The 20969-nt window shown below is 39.4% G+C and overlaps 2 protein-coding genes and 1 long non-coding RNA gene across 9 annotated transcripts in view; 1 reads left to right on the top strand and 2 right to left on the bottom strand.

Annotated features, from left to right (window-relative positions):
* Positions 1–3631, top strand: part of CDS1 (CDP-diacylglycerol synthase 1) — a 70798-nt gene extending 67167 nt beyond the window's left edge. Inside the window, exon 13 of the mRNA XM_082608941.1 lies at positions 813–3631. Coding sequence (XP_082465067.1) covers positions 813–942 — 130 coding nt within the window. The 3' untranslated portion in view covers positions 943–3631. The remainder of the gene's footprint in view (positions 1–812) is intronic.
* A 1124-nt stretch (positions 3632–4755) lies between these two features.
* On the bottom strand, positions 4756–16597 carry LOC309794013. The gene is made up of 3 exons (XR_014291969.1): positions 16549–16597; positions 15174–15260; positions 4756–4983 (listed from the first exon to the last, which is right to left on the bottom strand). It is a non-coding gene; the product is annotated as an uncharacterized lncRNA (long non-coding RNA).
* Positions 16598–16935: 338 nt separating this feature from the next.
* WDFY3 (WD repeat and FYVE domain containing 3) overlaps positions 16936–20969 on the bottom strand; it is a 279594-nt gene continuing 275560 nt past the window's right edge. For all 7 annotated transcript variants that reach the window (XM_082632435.1, XM_082632434.1, XM_082632436.1 and 4 more), the window contains one exon: positions 16936–20416. In XM_082632435.1, the coding sequence (XP_082488561.1) occupies positions 20293–20416 (124 nt within the window). In that variant the 3' untranslated portion in view covers positions 16936–20292. The remainder of the gene's footprint in view (positions 20417–20969) is intronic.

Here is a 20969-nt window from a genome sequence, read left to right as displayed (position 1 = left end):
GAGGGTGCAGAGAGAAGGACTGGCACAGGGATTTTGGAGGAGCTTCCCCAGAAGGAGCTGACCAGGGAGAGGCCCCTGCGTAGGCTGGTATGATACCTGTTGGAGAGCAGTGTCACTGCCCAGTAGATACTTTACTTAACACTGCCTGGGCTTATTTCCTCCCCATTGGGGCTGCTGGGGAAGATGGGCAGGGCTCTCCACCTGCTAAAGCAGATCCGCTTTTATTTTGTTTCCTATATTGGGGTTTACCTAAGACCTTCTTTGAAAAAAGGCTGTTGTTCCCATTGTAGATCCCAGGTGGGGGCTTCAGGGCTGGGCTCGGGAAGAGTTCCCCGACGGTATTTCTTCAACAGGGTACCTTCCCTGTCTGACGTTTCTTTGAAGCTAAAGACTTAAATTATGTCTTCATGTTCTCTTTTGGTTTATCCTCATCTACCAGGAATGGTCCTTTTTTTTTACAGAATGGTTTCTGTGTCTTGTCCAATCTCAGGATTTGCCTTTTTGCGGATTTTTGTGGAACTTAGATCTGCACTCCCTAAATTGCCTCGTGTTGTTCCTGTCTTCTGTGTTTGTGCATTCTTCCCACATCTAGACTGTACGCCTCTCGATGCAGATAGTTCTAGGGTTTTTTTTTTCTCCCTTTGACACTGACGTTGGGCATTAAAGTGGGCTCTGATCAAGAGCTGTTGCAATTCTGTAAAGATTGATCCTCTGCACTTAAATGCATGCTTTATTTTAAATTACAAGTATATGCTTCCTTTAGCTCTCTTAGAATAATAGTGTTAACTTTGTCTTTTCTGCTCTGTTATCAGGGGTCCACATCCCAGCAAAGTGCTACAGCAGTTGTTGGTGCTTCAACCAGAACAGCAGTTAAATGTATACAAAACGCTGAAGACTCATCTCATTGAGAAGGGAATCCTACAGCCCACCTTGAAGGTATAACTGGATCTGGAGAGGGAAGGACTGACAGTAAAGAATTCTACAGGAGAGCACCAAAAGATGACATTTTGTAATTGTACAGAAAAATGTTGAAAATGCAATAGATTGAAGTTTTACAGACATGAATGTTTCTTCTCTGAAATTACTGTGAATATTTAACACTTATTTGATCTAAGTTATGAAATAAGTAGCAAATGCCAGGCAAAATATCCTGTACTTTTTCTAAGTGTATTTTCTGATGTTAACTTCCTTCCCATTACTTGCTAGGTTTCATCACTTAAAAGACTTGTGTTTCAAAGAGTCACAACACTATGAGTAAATTGAGGATGTCTTAAGATTGCATCTGGCAGTGTGCCCTTTGCACAAATATTTACTTTTGTAGTCGGAACTGCTCTTCATTTCAGCAAAATGTTTTATGTAAGGCACAATAGGAAGTTAGTTCTCCTCTACTTCCTCCTCTTTCAGTCTGAAGTATTTTCTGAAGGGCTGAGTTGGATCCAAAAAAGAAAGACTGTCCACTTTTCAAAGAAGTAAGTAATCATTTGCCAGGGAAAAACATTCCACTTTTAGGTAAGTTTGAAATTCAAAAGAGAGAGGCTGAAATTTCTACCATTATTGGTTTGCCAGGAAGAGCAGACATCAGACTCTACTTTGATTGAATTGTTTGGAAAAACATAACCTTCTCAAAAACTTTCAGGAGAAACACAGGAGAATTCTGCTATGAAGAACATATGTTCCCATCCTCCACCCATGATCGCAACAGACAGTAGCTCAGGAGGCAGTACTGGACGATGACACATGCATAGCCCACCTCTTGGTTGAGTTCTCCGCTTTTGTTTCCCTGTGAACTGGTTTCCATAAGTTCTGTAGCCACAAGCATCAGTACACAGGGTGGTGAGTAGGGGTGGTGAATGAGGCAGAGCAGGGGGTGCTCAGCTGAGCGAGTGACCCGTCCCCGGATGCGGCTCAGCACGCCTGGGTCCTGGGCACCTACCTCTTAGTTCCCGTGGAGCCCACTGGACACTCACCTGGGAAGAAGCGAGATCTGCCTGGAAACCCGATCCCAGACTAACTCCATGGTAGCAGCTATTTTTTTTCGCATTCTTCTTTCACATCATGTCAGAAAATCTGAGGCCATCAGCTGATTTTCTTTTTTCTTTCAACAATGAAAATCAAGCAGAAGTGATTCCCACCAAGAACAAAAAGCACACGAATGCCAAACCTTTCCTTTGGGGGACTGGACACTGTACCCAGATGAGAATAACTTTCTTCTCAGTGGATGTAAATAAGCTATTGTTGCTGTGTGCTCTCTACAGCTGTATTTATTGTATTGAACAGTCAGCACTGAAACCTTCAAAAATTGCCTAGTGCTCCTTGGCTAAATGTTCAGAGGAAAAATAGATATATTTTAAGAATGTTTTGCTAATGAAAAGAGTAAATATTTTTGTTTAAATCAGAAACAAATTTCAATTCTTTTATAGTTCTGTTCTACTACTCAAAAAAAAAAAATCGCAGATATGCCTGGGTTCCACAGATGTCATCTATAACTAGCAGCCTCATCATGTGTACTCCATGATTATGGTGGATATAGTTAAAGTCAGTCCCAAGAGTCTCATTTCTTGGCTTGGCATGCACTCAGTCAATTCATTGCCACTGGATGTGTGCAGTCAGCATTATTTCACACTATTCCATAAAAATTTAGAATTGGCATTGGAGGTACTATTACAGAAGGAAGTGATCATTTTTAAAATCAGGTTACCCTCAAGTTAATTTTCAACATTGCTCATTTTTACTTGCTGCATTAAAAGCTCCAAATGTAGATCATAAAAGAATTTACTTACCAAAATTTAAAAAATAAAATTTTGTAATAGGAACGTATGTTGAAAATATGGTGAATTGCACTGTAAGAACTTGGAGATATGCAGTTCCCTCTGCATTTTTCTTTAAAGTGATGAGTGAGGCACTGCAAAACAGAATTATGAGCACATTACTGAATACATATTATAAAATCAATAGTATGGTAAAAATATGAAGCTAGAAATATTTGGGGTCACAGTAATAGCTATCCTCTAATACATTTAGAGTTGGGTGTATATTATTCTATATGTAAAAAAGTAAATTCTTAATTTTAACAGCACTCTAAAGGTTGACATTTTTAGTGTACTTTTATAGCATGTATATTAAAATAGAATATATTTTATCAAGAATATACTTTAGCAAAGATTGCCATAAAACCCTGACTTTTGATCATTTTTATATTTGCACTCTGAAGAGGGTTTAAATTCCAGTGTAGCAATGTGATGGCAGAAAAATGAAAGACTGGGAACTTCCTTTACAGTAATGGCTAATTGTTCCAAATTTGCTATTTGGAGAGGTACTCTAATGGTACTAACTGCTTAGTACAAATGTTTCCTCAGTGCTTTTCCCCTTGTGGTGGTGGGTATACATTTTACTGTCTGAGAGTAAAAAGACGACATGCATACACACACCACCATTTTATTCTCATTTTATAGTATCTCTTCATTTGCAATTTGGTTTGAACAAAGATAGTATCACCTTGTTCAGGGGAAAAGAAAAAGTGGAAACAGTGTATATACTGTATATGAGTGGGAGGTAGCTTTTGATATGTGTCAATCAGTTCTCTGAACCTTTTACTGAAACTGAGATAGGAAAATAAAACTGAAACAAATCACATTTTGACTCTGTTGTGCCATTTTTCTCTTTGGAGAGGAAACATTCATTCAACTAGTGTTTACAAAATGACAAATACAGAAATACTGTATACTGTGTATATTTCATCACCGATACCTACAGTGACATCTTCAGGGCTGGGAATAAATAAGTTCTGGTGATCACTGAACATGTGTGTTTGTCGAGAGGTGATGTCCTCTTAATTGAAAGAGCACCGAATTTCTAGGGTACTTCTTAGTTTATAATTATTTATTTTTGTGAATCTTTGATCCAGTCACCACTAGAGCTTTAAGCTACTTGGACAGTGAGTGGCGTCTGTTTTGATGGCCACTGTGTCCCCAGTGTCTGGCTCAATGCCGGCAACTCCCTAGGCCCTCAAGCTTCTGAACAAATGAAAGGTTTGGGGTCTGAAGACCCAACTGTGCACATTCTCATTTGTGTCTCTTGGACAGCCCCTCCACCCCGTTTTCAATTTTGTGTGGTTCTAAGACGGGCTTCATTATTCTTAGTTCCTAGGGTTGTTTTAAGGGTTAAGTGAAAACTCCTATGAATGTGCCTTTGTGTTCAACATAGAGGAGTTGATCCTGAGTTCCTTCCTTCTTCCTATCTGCTCCTCTCCTGTTGTCCGTCTCCACTGGGAAGAGACAGTTTGATAGGACCGAACAGAAAGGTAACCACGTCTCTGGTCACATCTGATTTAGGTAGTGTTAATGTAAGTGTTCCTTGAATGGACACCATCATTCTGACCTCCATGGAGAAGCTGTCTGTCCTGCAGAAAGTTCACAGCCAGATCTTGCCACTGGCTCCTGAAACTTAAGAGTTTAAAATTCACTCCTTGGGCGGGGGGGCTGTATTTGGGAATCTGTGTGTAGTGGCTGCAAATAAAAGCAGATCTAGACAATTTAACCAAAATCAAAAGCCTGTCCTACCTTAATTCCATTGTCTTCCTTTTCCTGCACAGAAGGGGAGAACGTTTTTGAATCATCAGATTAACAAGAAGAGTCATTTAGTAAGGGCTGATAAACGGAATGTTCTCTGTTGATGGCAAATTGAGTTTCCAAAATGAGCTGAGAGAATACAGTCTGGTCCTCTAATGTGTACAACGGACATGGGTGGTAAAGCAGCCTTGTTGCCCAGAGAGAGAAAAATCATTGAGGGACAGCCTGCCCAAAGGTGTCCTCTTGGGGAGAGAATGAAATGTCAAACTGCTCTGTCAAACTTACAGGACGACAGGTTATGGATTTGGGGTTTAAGCTCTTATACCCTCCTTTTCCACTGTGTGTCCAGCTTGAGTTTAATGGATCCAGGTGGTTTTCTATTCAAGAAGGTTCATTGTCAAACTTCAGACAGGACCTAGAAAAGTGATAAGTTTGGAGAACATTCTTGAGTAATCTATTAAGTATATTTTTGATCAGTTTTAATAAATCTCAAAACTTTGTGAAGGAACCAGAGGCTTCAGCTAGTACAGGTAAGATAGACACATTTGAATCATTAGCAATTCTGTTTTTTTTTACAATAGCTTTATTGAGATATAGTTTATGTACCATACCTCTTTATTGAGATATAGTTTATGTACCTCTGATTTGAGAATATTTCCATCACTCCAAAAAAATTCCCTGATGTCCATTTGCAGTTAATCGTCACTCCAACCCCCAGCTTTAGGCAACCACTGATTTGCTTTCTGTCTCTATAAATTTGCCTTTTCTGGACATTGCGTGTAAGAATCATACACTATGTAGTGTTCTGTGTCTGGCATAATATTTTTGCATGTATCAGTACTTTGTTCTTTTTTATTAATACCGTATTTTGCTGACCCATTTACCTGTTGATTATTTGGGTTATTTCCAATTTTTGGTTCTTATGAGAAATGCTGCTGTAAATATTTGTGGACATGTTGTGTGGGCATGTCTGCATTTCTGTCAGATTTGTAAGGTGGAATTCCTGGGTTGTATAGTAAGTTTATGTTTAACTTTTAAAGAAATGGCCAAACTGTCCAAAGTGGCTATACAATTTTACATTCCTACTGCAGTGTACAAGGTTCCAGTTTCCCTACATCCTCACCAAAACTCAGCTTTGTCTTTTTAAAGATAGCCTTTCTAGCTGGTGTCCAAGGTGGTTTTAGTTTGCATTTCCCCAATGGCTATTGGTGTTGAGCATCTTTTCATGTGCCATTTGTATACCTTCTTTGATAAAACGTCTGTTCATATCTTTGCACATTTTTACATGTGATGTTTTTTCTTAAGTTGTAAGACATTGTTATATATCCTGGATATAAATCCCTTATCAGATACATGACTTAACAAATATTTTCTCCAAGGCTGTGGCTTATTATTTTTTTCCTTCATAATCTTAAGACAATTTAGAGCAGTTTAAGGTTCATGGGGAAAGTGGGGGGAAGGCACAGAGATTGCCCATATACCCTCTGCTCTGCCCCACCCTCCAGCCTTGCCTACCACATGCAGAGCCTCTCCCACTGTCAGTATCCCCAACCAGAATGGTACGTTTGTTACAACTGATAAACCTACAGTGACACATCAAAGTCACCCAAAGTGTGTAGTTCACATTATGGCTCATTCCTGGTAGTGTACATTCTTTGGATTTGGAGAAATGTATGACATGTACCCATCATTATGGTTCCATACAGAGGATTTTCACTGCCCTAAAAATCCTCTGTGCTTCCCCTATTCATTCCTCCTACACACCCCCAACCCCTGATCTTTTTACTGTCTCCATTGTTTTGCCTTTTCCAGAATGTCATACAGTTAGAATCATACAGTATGCAGCCTTTTCAGATTGGCTTCTTTCACTTAGTAATATGCATTTAAGATTCTTCCATGTCTTTTCATGGCTTTAATTCATTTCTTTTTAGTGATGAATGATATTCCATTGTCTGGATGTACCATAGTTATTTACCCATTCACCTACTGAAGGAATCTTGCTTGCTTCCAAGTTTTGGCAAAAATGAATAAAGCTGCTGTCAACATCAGTGTGCAGGTTTTTGATGGACATAATTTTTCAACTCCTTTGGGTAAATACCAAGAATTGTGGTTGCTTGATCACATGGTAAGAATATGTTCAGTTTTGTCAGAAACCACCAAACTGTCTTCCAAAGTGGCTGTACCATTTTGCATTCTCACCATCAATGAATGAGGGTTCCTATTGTTCCACACCCTTGTCAGCATTTGGTTCTGTCAGTGTTCTGGATTTTGGTCATTTTATAGATATGTAATGTTTTAACTTGCATTTCCCTGATGACATATGGTGTGGAGCATCTTTTCATATGCTTATTTGCTATCCGTATATCTTCTTTGGTGAGGTGTCTGTTAATGTCTTCGGCCCATTTTAAAATCAGGTTATTTTCTTACTGCTGAGTTTTAAGTGTTCATTGTATATTTTAGATAACAGTCCTTCATCACATTTGTCTTTTGCAAATATTTTCTACTAATCTGTGGCTTGTCTTCTCCTTCTCTTGACATTATCTTTTGCAAGAGAAAAGTTTTTAATTTTAATGAAGTCTGCTTTACCCATTCTTTCTTTCATGGATTGTGCCTTTGATGTTGTAACCATGATGTAACAACAACTTTAATGTTGTAAATCATTGCCATACCCAAGGTTATCTAGGTTTTCTATGTTAAATTCTAGTTTTATAGTTTTGCATTTTACATTTAGGTTTATGAACCACCTTGAGTTAATTTTTCTAAAAGGTGTAAGGTCTGTGACTAGATTCAGTTTTTTGCATGTGGATGACCAGCTGTTCCAGTACCATTTGTTAAAAGACTATATCTTTGCTCCATTGTATAGGCTTTGTTCCTTTGTCAAAGATCAGTTGACTGTATTTATATGCTTCCATTTCTGGGCTCTGTATTCTGTTCCATCGATCTTTTTCTCTGTTCTTTCACCAATACCACACTGTCTTGATGATTGTACCTTTATGGTAAGTCTTGAGGTCAGGTAGTGTCGGTCCTCCAAGTTGGTTTTCCTACAGTATTGTCCTGGTATTCTAGGTCTTTTGCCTCTCCATGTGAACTTTAGAATCAGTTCACTGATAGCCATGAAGTAACTTGGGATTTTGATTGGGATTGCACTGAATCTACAGATCAAGTAGGGAAGAAGTGATATCTTGACAATATTGAGTTTTCCTATCCATGAACATGGAATCTCTCTCTCCATTTATTTATTCTTTGATTTCACAGACAGACACACCTCGTTTTATTGCACTTTATTGCACTTTGCAGATTTTGTGTTTTTTTTACAGATTTAGGTTTAGTGACAGCCCTGCATTGAGCAAGAGTTGGAGCTATTGGAGCTATTTTTCCAATAGCATTTGTTCACTTGGAATCTCTGTATCACAAATTGGTAATTCTCATGATATTTTAAACTTCTTCATTATTATATTTGTTATAAATATAAAACTAATGGATGAGCAAACAACAGTGGTTCCTTGAGATAGAATCTACTATTGGTGAAGATGTGAAGATTGTTGAAATGACACAAAGGATTTAGAATGTTACATAAAGCAATTCATAAAGCAGCAGCAGGGTTTGAGAGGACTGACTCTACTTTTGAAAGAAGTTCTACTAAGGGTAAAGTGCTATGAAACAGCATTGCATGCTACAGAGAAATTGTTTACGAAAGGAAGTCAATCGATGGGGCAAAACTCATCATTGTTTTAAGAAATTGCCTCAGCCACCCCAACCTCAGCAACCACCACCCTGATCAGTCAGCAGCATCAACACTGAGGCAAGATCCTCCAGCAGCAAAAAGATTGCAGCTCACTGAAGGCTCAGGTGATGGTTAGCATTTTTAGCAATAAACTAATTTTCTTTTGGCCGCACGGCATGCAGGATCTTAGTTCCCCAAACAGGGATCAAACCTGCACCCCCCGTGGTGGAAGTGCAGTCTTAACCACTGGACTGCCAGGGAAGTCCCTAAACCTAAGTATTTTATTTTGGGGGTTGCTAATGTAAATGGAATTGTGTTTTTAATTTCAAACTTCACTTGTTCATTGCTGGTATATAGGAAAGGGATTGATTTTTTTTTTTTTTTTTTTTTTTTTTTTTGCGGTACGCAGGCCTCTCACTGTTGTGGCCTCTCCCATTGCGGAGCACAGGCTCCGGACTCACAGGCCCAGCGGCCATGGCCCACGGGCCCAGCCACTCCGCAGCATGTGGGATCCTCCCGGACCGGGGCACGAACCCGCATCCCCTGCATCGGCAGGCGGACCCTCAACCACTGCGCCACCAGGGAAGCCCCCAGTGATTGACTTTTTTGTACTACCCTTATAATCTGCAAACTTCCTATAACTGCTTATTTGTTCTAGGAGTTTTTGGTCAATTTTTTGGGGGGTTTTCTACATATGATCCTGTCATCTGCCAACAAAAACAGTTTTATGTCTTTCTTCCCTGCTGTATACTTACTTCTTTTTTGTGTCTTATTGCATTAGGTAGAACTTCCAGTATGATGTTGAGGAGCGGTGAAAGGAGACATCCTTGCTTTTTAGCTGATTTTTTTTTTTTTTTTTTTTTTTTTTTTTTTTGTGGTACGCGGGCCTCTCACTGTTGTGGCCTCTCCTGTTGCGGAGCACAGGCTCTGGACGCACAGGCTCAGCGGCCATGGCTCACGGGCCTAGTCGCTCCGTGGCATGTGGGATCTTCCCGGACCAGGGCACAAACCCATGTCCCCTGCATCAGCAGGTGGACTCTCAACCACTGAGCCACCAGGGAAGCCCCTGTAGCTGATTTTAGTGATAAAGCTTTGAGTTTCTCACCATTGAGTACAATGTTAGCTGTAGGATTTTTAAAGACAGACTTTATCAAGTTGAGGTGGTTCCCCTTCTATTCCTATTTTACTGAGAGTTTTTTTTTTATCATGAATGAGTTGGATTTTGTCAAATGCTTTTTTAGTTTTTGCATATGATATTATCATGTGATTTTTCTTTTTCAGCTAAATGATGTGATGGATTACATTAATTGATTTTCAAATGGTGAACCAGCCTTCAACACTTGAAATCAATCTCACTTGGTTATGGTACATAATTCTTTTTATACATTGTTGGATTTGATTTGCTAATATTTTGTTGAGGATTTTGCACCTATGTTCATGAGAGATTGGTCTGTAGTTTTCTTTTCTTATAATGTCTTTGTCTGCTTTTGGTATTAGGGTAATGCTAGCCTCATAGAATGAGTTAGGAAGTATTCCCTCTGCTTCTGTCCTCTGAATAAGATTGTAGAGAATTGGTATAATTTCTCCCTGTTTGGTAGAATTCACCAGTGAACCCACCTGGTCCTGTTGTTTTCTGTTTTAGAAGGTTATTATTTCTTTGATAGATATAGGCCTATTCAGACAATTTCTTCTTGTGTGAGCTTTGGCAAATTGTGCCTTTCAAGGAATTGGTCCATTTCATCTAGGTTATCAAATTTGTGGGCAGAGTTGTTCACAGTGTTGCTTTATTATCCTTTTAATTTCACAGGATCTGCAGTGATGGCCTCTATTTCTTTTCTAATATCAGTAATTGGTGTCTTCCCTTTTTCTTTTAAGGTAGACTGGCTAGAGGCTTATTGATTTTTATTGATATTTTCAAAGAACCAGATTTTGGTTTCCCTGATTTTTTGGTATTGATTTCCTATTTTCAAGTTCACTAATTTCTGCTCTAATTCATATCATTTCTCTTCTTCTGCTTACTTTGGATTTAATTTGCTCTTCTTTTCCTGGTTTCCTAAGGTGAAACCTTAGGTTATTGATTTTTGATCTTTTGTCTTTTCTAACGGATGCATTCAATGGTATAAATCTCCCTCTAAGCACTACTTTCACTTACAAATTTTGGTAAGTTGCGTTTTCATTTAGCTCAAAATATTTTAAAATTTCTTTTGAGATTTCTTCTTTGGCTGATGTGTTATTTAGAAGTGTGGTGTTTAATCTCCATATATTTGGGGATTTCTAGTTTAATTCCTTTGTGATCTGAGAGCGGACATTATATGATTTCATTCCTTTTAAATTAAGATGTATTTTATGGCCCAGAATATGGTCTATTTTGGTGAATTGCATGGGAGCTTGAGAGGAATGTGTATTCTGCTGTTGTTGGGTGTATATGGGTGTCAATTTTATCCAGTTGATTGACGGTGCTGTTGAGTTCAACTATGTCTGTACTGAATTTCTGTCCGCTGCATCTGTCCAATTCTGATAGTGAGGTGTTGAGGTCTCCAACTATGATAGTGTATCCATCTGTTTCTCCTTGAAGTTCTGTCTCATCATTCCCAGGGTGCTAGTGCAGGCTGTTGCTGTCAGCTACTTTCTTAACAGATACCTTCTTGAGAGTATATTCAAAAGTGGCCTGTCTCTAAATCAAAGAAACATTTTAAAGAGGGCTTGTAGGTGACAGAGAAGGGAGTGAGGGTTGGTTGGTGCTGTTCCCTGAGAATAAAAACCAGTTGGACGCATTGCTGGAGTGAATGTAAAACAGTTTGACAGTTCCTCAACATGCTGAAGATTTACCATATGATCCAGCAATTCCAGTCTTCTGTATATACCCAAGAGAAATGAAAATGCCCATCCACACAAAAACCTGTACATGAATGTTTACAACAGCATTACCTACAATAGTAAGAAAGTAGAAGCAAACTAAATGTCCGTCAAGTGGGAAATGGATAAATACAATGTGGTATATCCACACAATGGACTAAAGTACTTGGCAATACAAAGGAAGTAAGTTCTGATACATGCTACAATATGAATGAATCTCCAAAATACTATGTTCACTGAAATGAGATAGTTCCTAAAGACCACATATTACACAATTCCATTATACAAAATGTCCAGAATAGGCAAATCTATAGACAGAGGGTAGATTAGTGGCTGCCAGGGGGTGGGGACAGGGAGGAGAATGGGGAGTGACGGCTAACGGTGTGGTTTCTTTTGGTGTGATGAAAATGTTCTAAAATTAGACGATGGTGATAGTTGCACAACTCTAAACATACTAAACCCATTAAGCTGCATACTTTGATGAATTTTACAGTATGTTAATTATATCTCAATAAAGTTGTTTAAAAATCTGACTAGAGAATCTGTAATGGTAGGATCTACAGAGGAAGTTGTTCCGGGTCTGGGGAGGGGCGGGAAAGGGCTGCCAGTTGACTCCGCCACTGGGGACCCCACAGCTTGTTCAGTCTCCCATCCTTGCTATCTGATGGGCAGCGCTGAGGGGTGGGTGGCTCAATACTGCAGGGTGGTCAGGGAAGGCTTCCTTTAGAAGGTGACCATTGAGACACGAGTGAAACGGGTGAGGCGGGGGAGCAGAGCACAGCTGGGTTAGGAGCCACAAGGCAGAGGTTATGGTCCGGGGGGGTGGGCGGCGGGGTGCGGGCGCAGGCAGGGGGCGGGCGGAGGCCGGGTGCGGGCGCAGGCGTGGCAAGTATTCGAGCAGATGAGCAGAATGAAAGAGGGGAGGAGGTGAGGAGACCTGCAGGGTTTTAAGCAGGGACTGACAGGATCAGGTATCTTAGTGGGCTTGCCTGGCTGCTGAGTTGAGAATGGACCATGGCGGCAAAGGCAGAGGTAGAAAAATATTCACTTTGCTGTACAGCAGAAACTAACACAACATTGTCAGTCAACTATACTCCAATAAAGACTAATTAAAAAAAGAAGCCCACAGCCAGCCCCAAACTAAGGATGAATTCACTCACACTGTATGTCAGCAAATGCAAAGTCTGGGTTGGAGCACCCACATTTAAAAGGAGGAAGATGCAAATTAATGCTATGACACCAACACAAAACAAAGGCAGGCAGGCAAGAAGGCAGGAAAGCATTCACACATGGCCAAGAACCCAGTCTGGGGGGAAAAACAACCCTAAAAGAAGAGAATTTTCTGGGAAGCCTTTGTATTATGTAACTTACTGAAAACATATATGAATTCAATAAAGAATCAAAGATGAGATGATAGAAAAATACAATGATATGAAAATGAAGATCACAGAGCTAAGAAAACCAGTTGTGATGACAGTGTCCTTACTGAATTAGACACGGTGAGAAGTGTAATAGACTTGCTGAAAATTCAGTTACAGATACTATACCTACATGAAGGCAAGCCCCTGGTTTATAGGCTAGAAAGTTCTTGAAGAGGGTAGTTATGTCATTTTTATATTATCCTCAAGGCTCAGTGTAATATGTATCATCACGGACATGTAAATTGCTACCTTAAGAGAAGGGAAAATAAATCTACGTGGGTGGATCCAAACTTGAGCCGCAAGCATACTCGGTAACATTGCTGGAGTAGGTCTGTGTTCCTTCCTCTGGGTAGAATCAGCCCGCAGGGTCAGACTGTAATGATCCTTAAGTTTACAGCCAGGCTCCTTAGGTTGACCTTTGCTCCCTGGTTTATTTCTGTCTAAATCAGTTTGCAAAGGAGTGGTTGGCTTTTATGAACAGAAAGTGTTTTTAGGGTATAACTTTTGTTTGAAATGGACAGCAGTGCTTGAGAGCAAGATCAAGAAGGATTTGTTTTCCTTTAATGGTCCTCTGCTCTGGAATGCAGCTTGCAACTTTCCGTTGTTTTTGTTGAGCAGGAAGTGTAATACTGTAGTTGAAGGCCAAGGCTGAAGTTCCAACCCTTTATCTTCATGATAAAGCAGGGCAGGATGGTAGGGAAATGATATCCTAAGTACATTTTCATTGTAGTCCCCACTCCTACAAAAAAAAAAAAAGGAAAATGGGACCTGGAAGCTGTTTCTAAAGATCATTGGCCTGAGAGTCGGAAGTTTAGGGGTAGAGCAGGGAGTTAAACTTAACAAGCAACAGGGCTTTGGGAATGTCAAACATCTCTCTGAGTCCCTTTCCTCTTGTGCTAAATGAGGGTTTGGGCGGCATGATTTCCCAGGGCTCTTTCCAGGCTAACATTCTGCCTGCTGTGTATCTGACTGAAGACGAACTCCCCATCAGTGGATTTAAATATTTAGGCTTTAGGAAATGTTGTAGTGCACCACTTCTTTTATGTTCATATTTCTAAATTAATGCTACAATATACTGAGAACATCTGGTCAAGCACTACATGTCCTACATATATTACCTGATTTAATCTTTGTAACAATTGTCTGGGGGCAGGTATCATAATACAAAATTTACTTATGAGGAAGCTCAGATGTGGAGAAGTGGCCTAATATCACACAGTTAAGTGGTAGAACGAGAACTTAAACCCCAGACTGACTCTTGGTCATCAATCTCCCGATGAGTGCACCATATTAGGTAGAACAGTACCCAATATCAAAGGATTATAGTTTTTTTGACATTATCAAAAATTTGGAGTCTTGACTAGAAGAATGTTACTATAAAAAGACCTTCTTAGAAACTCCAGCACTTCAGAGATGCACTCTTGGTCCCTGTGTGCTTTGGGCTGGGGAGGCAGTATTCCAGCAGATGCCCATGGCCCCAGTGGCGAGCCCAGCGAGGCAGGGCCTGGTCCTGCACTTGGCAGGTTTCAACAGGAGCCCCGCTGAAAGCCCTGGGTCTATGATTAGGAACACTGCTCACAGATGAGATTCAGACCTGCTGCTTTACAATTTAGGGATCATCTCCTGTATCTTCTCCTTGGACCACTGCTTCTCAAAGTCTGGGAGTCCCAGACCCCTGGGAGTCCTGAAGACCCTTTCATGGGGTCTACAAGATGAAGACTATTTTCATAATAATACTGAAATGTTGTTTGCCTTTTTCACTGCATTGATATTTGTATAGAACTCAGATGCAACAGCAACGGTGAGTAGAACTGCTGGAATCCAAGCATGAAATCAGGCAGTGGCACCGAACTACTACTAGTCATTATCAAGCACTCCCAGTAGAAAGAAGGCTCTGTTTCACTTACGCATGTCCTCGGAGAAGCAGTAAAATTACTACTTTTATTAAACCTTGAACCTTAAGTTATGTGACACAAAATGAGAGGTACCCACAAGGCGTCTGCATCCTTAAGTACAATGTTTGTCTCGAAGTACTTGTGCAATTGAGTTGCGGCTGGCCTGCTGCTTTTCTCACGGCACATCTTTTCGCCCTGAAAGAACAGCTGACAAACCACGGTTCTTTGACGGAAATATTCTTGAAATTAACAGTGAGCCTATTGCTTCAAAGAAAACAGCAAACAGTGACTGGTGCCAATGAAAAAATGTTAGGTTTTAAGCCAAAATTCTAATTTTGAAAAACTTGTGATATCCACCACTGTTTGACTTAGAATTTTCTGAGACTGCTGGAGATATTTTGATATTATGTATGATGTGATTTTTTTGATGTATTACAGAATAAAACATCTTGGAAGATCTACACACACTGTAGTAGTAGGGATGTAGTGCTAAATGGCCAATGGGTGCTATAAAATTACATGTTGGTAAAAGATAGATTCAACGTACAAGATAGACTAACGGAGTTTAAAGTAGTAGAGTATAAAAAGTCCACTGATGTAGTTTCAAATGCCACATAGTAATCAATCTTTAAGAAACTGAAAGCTATTCAGAAACGACCTGCATAAGGTATTAAAATATCCTTCTCCCCGCCCCCTTTTAACCACATACCTGTGTGAGACTGGATTTTCCTCATATGCTTCAACCAAAACGAAGAATCACAAGAGACTGAATGTAGGAGCAGATATGAGAATCCACCTGTGTTCAATTAAGCCAGACACAAAAGAGATTTGCAAAATCATAAAACCATTCCACTCTCTTCACTAATATTTTTTGTTTGGAAAAGTTTTTTTTTTCATATAAACATGTAATCGATGTTATTACATAAGAGTTTCATCATTGCTACTTCTAAATAAATTAATATATTTTTAAAATCTCAGTTTTGATCTCTAATACAATGACTACTAATAGATGCAGCCCCTATAAACAAAAATGGTTGGAGTCCTCAAGTTTTTAAGGATCAAAAGGTCTTAAGACCAGAAAGTTGAAAAAGCATTACTTTAGTGTCATCCCATTCTCAGGGTCAGTGTTGACACAGGAAACCTGGTGCACCAAGAGGGATTACATGAGGGGCTTCAGAAGCCTACAAGCTGGGGAGAGCTGCAGGCTCCATCTCTGAATTCCTGTGTCAGGGCTCTCCCAACACCATGCTATCTCTGAGTGTGGTAGCTTGGTTTGGTGCCATTTCTAGCAAAAGTCAACAGGAACAATAAATAAATAAAAAGGAGCTTTGCAATGGGTGGGAGAAAATGAGAATATTGATAAGGCAAAAAAGACTAAGCTAGTGCTAAGCCAATTCCATTGGACTGCTTCTTCAACAGTCCAAAAGGGCCAAAATGAGGGCTGAAGAGGAAAATTTATTAAAGATGAGAAGCAAATGGCAGAAAAGGTACTCACTGAAGATCATTTGCACATTTAAACCCTGAAAAGAATTTTTGCAAGCCCGTATTTGATACCAACTCTTCTTGAAGTCATTAGAATTATTAGTATTTCATTAAAACAATGAGAACTGCCCTAGGTTTTCTCTTACCACTGACTTCTTATTTTTGAAGAAATATCTACTGTCGTAGAAGTTGTTAGCATTCCCTATCTTCTGCCTCTAAAGTGGAGTTGCACTGGGGTGGAATTTGTAATAAGCACAATATCCTCAAATGTGGAACTCTGCTGATCATGCTTAAAATGAACTGGGAATTTTGTTAGTATCTTTAGAAAGAAGAAAAGTCACTAAAGCACCCTAAATAAACTTAAAAAGTGTTTTCTACATTCTCCTGTTCTGGGAAGTCAGCTTTCAAACCAAATAAGCGAGTAACTATAAAAACGGATGTAAGTTGCTAACACTCTCAAAGACTGAAATGGCAAGTTATCTAGCTAATGACAGTGGGTGCTGTGCTTCCAGAAATGGGGGGCAGGACACCAGAGTATTCCTGATGTGAATATGGCAGGGGCAGGAAATAGATAGATAGAGGTATAATTTATTACTGCTTACTTTCCACAATATGATGGGTAGAGAATAGGCTCAGGGAAAAGGAGCCCAAACCATGCGATGCAGTCCTTTTCCACAGGTCCATTCAAGTCTGAGGGTCGTGTCTCCCAGAAGCCACTTGCCTCTCCCTGTGGCTATGCATACAGCCCCAGGAGTCCAGCACAACTGGGATGCTCGGGATGCAGAAAGCCTGGTTTTTAAAGATGGATCGCACTAGAACTGGAACCAGACCCTAGCAGCCAACAACTCTGCAAGCAGAGACTTTAAGCAGGCACTTCTGAAGGATATATTCACAACTAGAAAAGAACTACACAAAGTTTTATTAGACCTCAGTTTTGTTAGTTTTTCCTCCCTTGAAGAGCTGGCTTAAAAACTTTCTTTTTTCTTTTCTTTTTTTTTGGGGGGGGGGTGAGAAGGGGTAGTGGTAGATAGTAGGTATTTATTTGAAACGAAAAAAAAAAGTATCTGGACTATTGCATTTAAACATGTATTGTAATTGTGTTACTCTACCTTTTTGCATCAGAGACAGATATACAATGAACATTCAGTTATCACAGATTGCACACTAGATAGTAATTCTTCAGGCCTTTTACATAACCACCAAAGAACAGATATTGGATTCTGCAATATAGTACAAAAGTCCACAATCAATCCAGTCTTAGCCAGTATCTTCAATTTACTTCTGTTGCTGTACAAATAATTGGCCATTACTAGGGCTTACAAGTTAATAACAGGACAAAAAAATATACATTGCACTGACACAAAAAGTCAGCTGTGTTAATAGTCATGCAACAAGTAACCAAACTTGCTGAAATTAAAAATACTTTCTAAAAACAGTTTTAATGGCATAAATATTTTATACACAGTTCATTTACCAAAACAAAATGTATTTAAATGATACAAAGGAAAAATAAGTTTCTACCAACTTTATACATAAGAAAGTGCAAAATAACTTATCTAGAGTGTTTTGCTATTATTCAGATGGATGGCTGCTAGGGGCAGCTATTCTTCTCTTCAAAAGCATGACATTACAGTTGCACACTACACACGAATGTTAGAAGACATGGATGGATAGATGGATGGATGGATGGATGGATGATGGATGGATGGATGGGTGGGTGGGTGGATGGACAAACTACTACAAAGATCAGGCAGAAGCCCTGTGAGGTACTCTCAGAGAAAGAATACAGACCACACAAAGGTGGATGTACATGCTGAGAATATATGTTGGTAAACAAATTTACACGGAACACAGAAGGACATTCAGAGGAACGATTAGTTTACGTGAGTGTACTTGTATGTGTGAGTGATTTGTGATTTCTACATTAAAAGCAAAAGGAAAAGAAACCCACTGAACAAAACAGTTGCCCACAGCACCAGCTGCCAGAGGAAATACTATCATGAGGGTTTTGGTTTCCACCTTCTAGTTATGGAAGTTGTGTCGGAAAGTTTAAAAGTGTTCATCCCATATAACTTCATATTACATAGAGGAATAACCTTTAAGTAGCTACATACAGACATTCATATATTCAAGTCTTTAAAGAACATCTCTGCCATTGGGTTTGGGGTAAACATGGTTTGTGGACACAAGGAGGACGCCTCTTTTAAAAAGTGTAGAATAACACTGCTACAACTCATCTCTAGGGCCGGACAGGGGCAAAGCCCATGATTACGTGAGAGCACAAGTCCTGCAACTGTTGAACATCCAGCATTATTTATTAGAATTGAAGAAAGAAGGTGAGGGGGGAAGAGGAAGGTGGGGAGGAGTGAGACACAGGAAGGAAAACAGAACACAACTTTTCTTCAAGTTAAAGTATTAATGCCAATAATCCTTTTATTAACAAGTATATTTGAACTTTTAGAAATGGAAGTGTTTTAATCAATTTTGATATGTAATCATAAATAGACTGTAGGCTCAAACCTAGGTAAATAAAGGTTTAAATTTAGTAAGCATAAGGCACTAAAGCAGCCTTTATATTTTCTCTTGGAGACCTAGTTATCAGGAAGAACAAATTTGTTCTTAAGCTGGTTTCAGCCCATTAGGTACAAGATTACTATTGTACCAATGCCTATTTTTGAACGCATGTGCATATATGTGCATTTTAGTGCATAAGTGTGCCTGTCACCAGGGCCTAAAGATGAAAAATTGGGAAAGCCAAAGCCGCTGTCCTTCGTACGATAACTCCATGAGGTGTGAAGGCCTCTCCTTCCTTTCTTGGGCCATAAATGCTTCTACATTTTTCAAATCACAGGGCTTTTAGAATTGTTCATAATATTATCACTAAATATCTGAAAATGTTAAAATCTAGATTAATTGTTTCATTTGTTTTATATATATATTTATATATGTACATAACACACATTTAAAAAAATCCCACCACCAAAGCCTTTTTTCTGTAAACTAAACTTATCTCTTAGCCCCCACCAGCTTTAGTCTCCCTGGATTTGTGTGTTCTGTATCCAACTAGTAGAACAAATTAAATAACTAAATATTAAAATACTGTAATTATATTCATAGCAAAAACAAAAAAATAGACATTGATACAGTATAAATCTCACTGTTTTCAGGTAGATGGCATTAAATGGTAAAGGTTAATTATAAGCAGTTCTGACATGATCCAGTTTTACAACAAGATTTATATGTTAATTCTGTACACTTTTTTCTTTTTTTAACCCTTTTTTGAAAATAAGCTATAGTAGAACATCAGTGTCACCAAAGACACATACTTCTTATGTTCTATGCAGGAGAAGCTAAAGTGGGTTACATGCAAATATGTTTCCATTAGCTGAGGCAGGGCTGTTTCCTGCACTGCGTCAATTGCCTGACCACCGCTATGCAGTGCTAAGAGGGGACGCTATGACCAAAGGGCAGTCCAAAGAGAAGTTTACAAGGGGCCTTATGACATTAGAACAACACTGAGGTGGTGTGTAGCCACGTGTGAGATGTAGCCACGTATGACACGCCCAAAGATTTCCAGGGTATCTCATGACCAGACTCTTATTCTCCCACACTGTTTCCTAAAGAAGGTCCACATGACACTGTTTTGGTTACTAGCTTAGGTTAAGTGGAGATACTGCGGGCAACTTGAAAGAAATGACATCAGGCACATGGGCTGGGTTTGAAAGGAAGGGGGGAAAGACCACAGATAACGTCTTTGAGGATTAAAAAATAAAACATATTTATAATTAATTGGTGAGCAATGTCAGACAAACCATAAGTATTTCATTGAGTTAGTGGTTTAGTTTGAAGTCTCATGTTACAGGCAGTTAAGTCCTTATTTAGAAAAAAGGCCTTTGTACCTATTTACAATATACACAGTTACTTGCAAAGAAGTCAGATTTACAACTATTTTCTAAAAGCCTTTTTTTTTTTTTTTTTTTGTAGTCGTTGGTTTTTCCAAATAAGGATGAGGAGCTCTACAAAAATGAGACGCAAGAAAAGGACAGTTAATACGTGAGGATTTTCTCTTGGAGACAGCTATTGTTAAGGGAGAATCGGATATTGAAATGTTGCTCCTAGGAACCACCTTGTATTCTTCTTGTGCTGTTCACCTGAATAGTGTCTGCCCCATGACTGTACTCTACACCCGTTTATTCAATGTTCCCTTTGAATCCCACACTTCAAACACACGGTATGAAGAGATGTGTAAACGGAGACTGTTTTGATGCCTTCCGAGCTGCGAGTTGTGACAGGGGAATAGGGAAGGGGGTCTACAGACCGTGGTCTCCAATCGGCTTGTTGAATCTTCAACAATTTCGAGGCCCATCTTCTGAACCCCTCTCATGCTGTAAATTGTAATAACAGTTCTGACAAACACGTACCGGGGATGAGATTTTCAAGCGTTTGATTTCTGACTGAAATCGGCTGCACCTAAAGGAAAGGCAAAATAAGGTAGTTATGGGTCTTCTCCATGTTTGATCACTGGGCTCAGAAACACAAATTTAAAATCTGAATGGACAGCTTGAGGTATAACGCCCAAGACCGTACGGGGCCAGAAGAATGCCCAAAGCCATACTGGTTTGGGTCATGTGGTTTGACCAAGGACCAAAATTAGTGCTGTATTACTTGTGTCATTCTATGAAAAAAAGTAACATTAAACCAAGGCAAGCCATTTATTTGACTGCAGAGAATTAAAAAAAAAAGAAAAAAAGAAAAAAAGATTTTCCTACAGGCTGAGACCAAGGAAGTGAACATCTATAAGGCTACTCTTCCTGTGTAGGATGGAAATGCATTCTTCCTCATGCCCTATTAACTTGGGTGGCATGCCAATGTCTTTACTTGGAGCCTGACTTTTTTCTCTTGGCAAGAGCGGACTTACCACCCATTTTAAAAGACACTTTGGTCACTATCAAGTTCCTTTGGGCTTTTAAACACTTTGGTTCACTCCTCAGTCATTTCTTAAACAGGTAGTTTGGCTTTTCTG

This window comes from Mesoplodon mirus (genome assembly GCF_964341445.2).
Source record: "Mesoplodon mirus genome assembly, chromosome: 2".
Taxonomy (NCBI): Eukaryota; Metazoa; Chordata; class Mammalia; order Artiodactyla; family Ziphiidae; genus Mesoplodon; species Mesoplodon mirus.
This window is presented reverse-complemented; position numbering and strand designations above follow the sequence as displayed.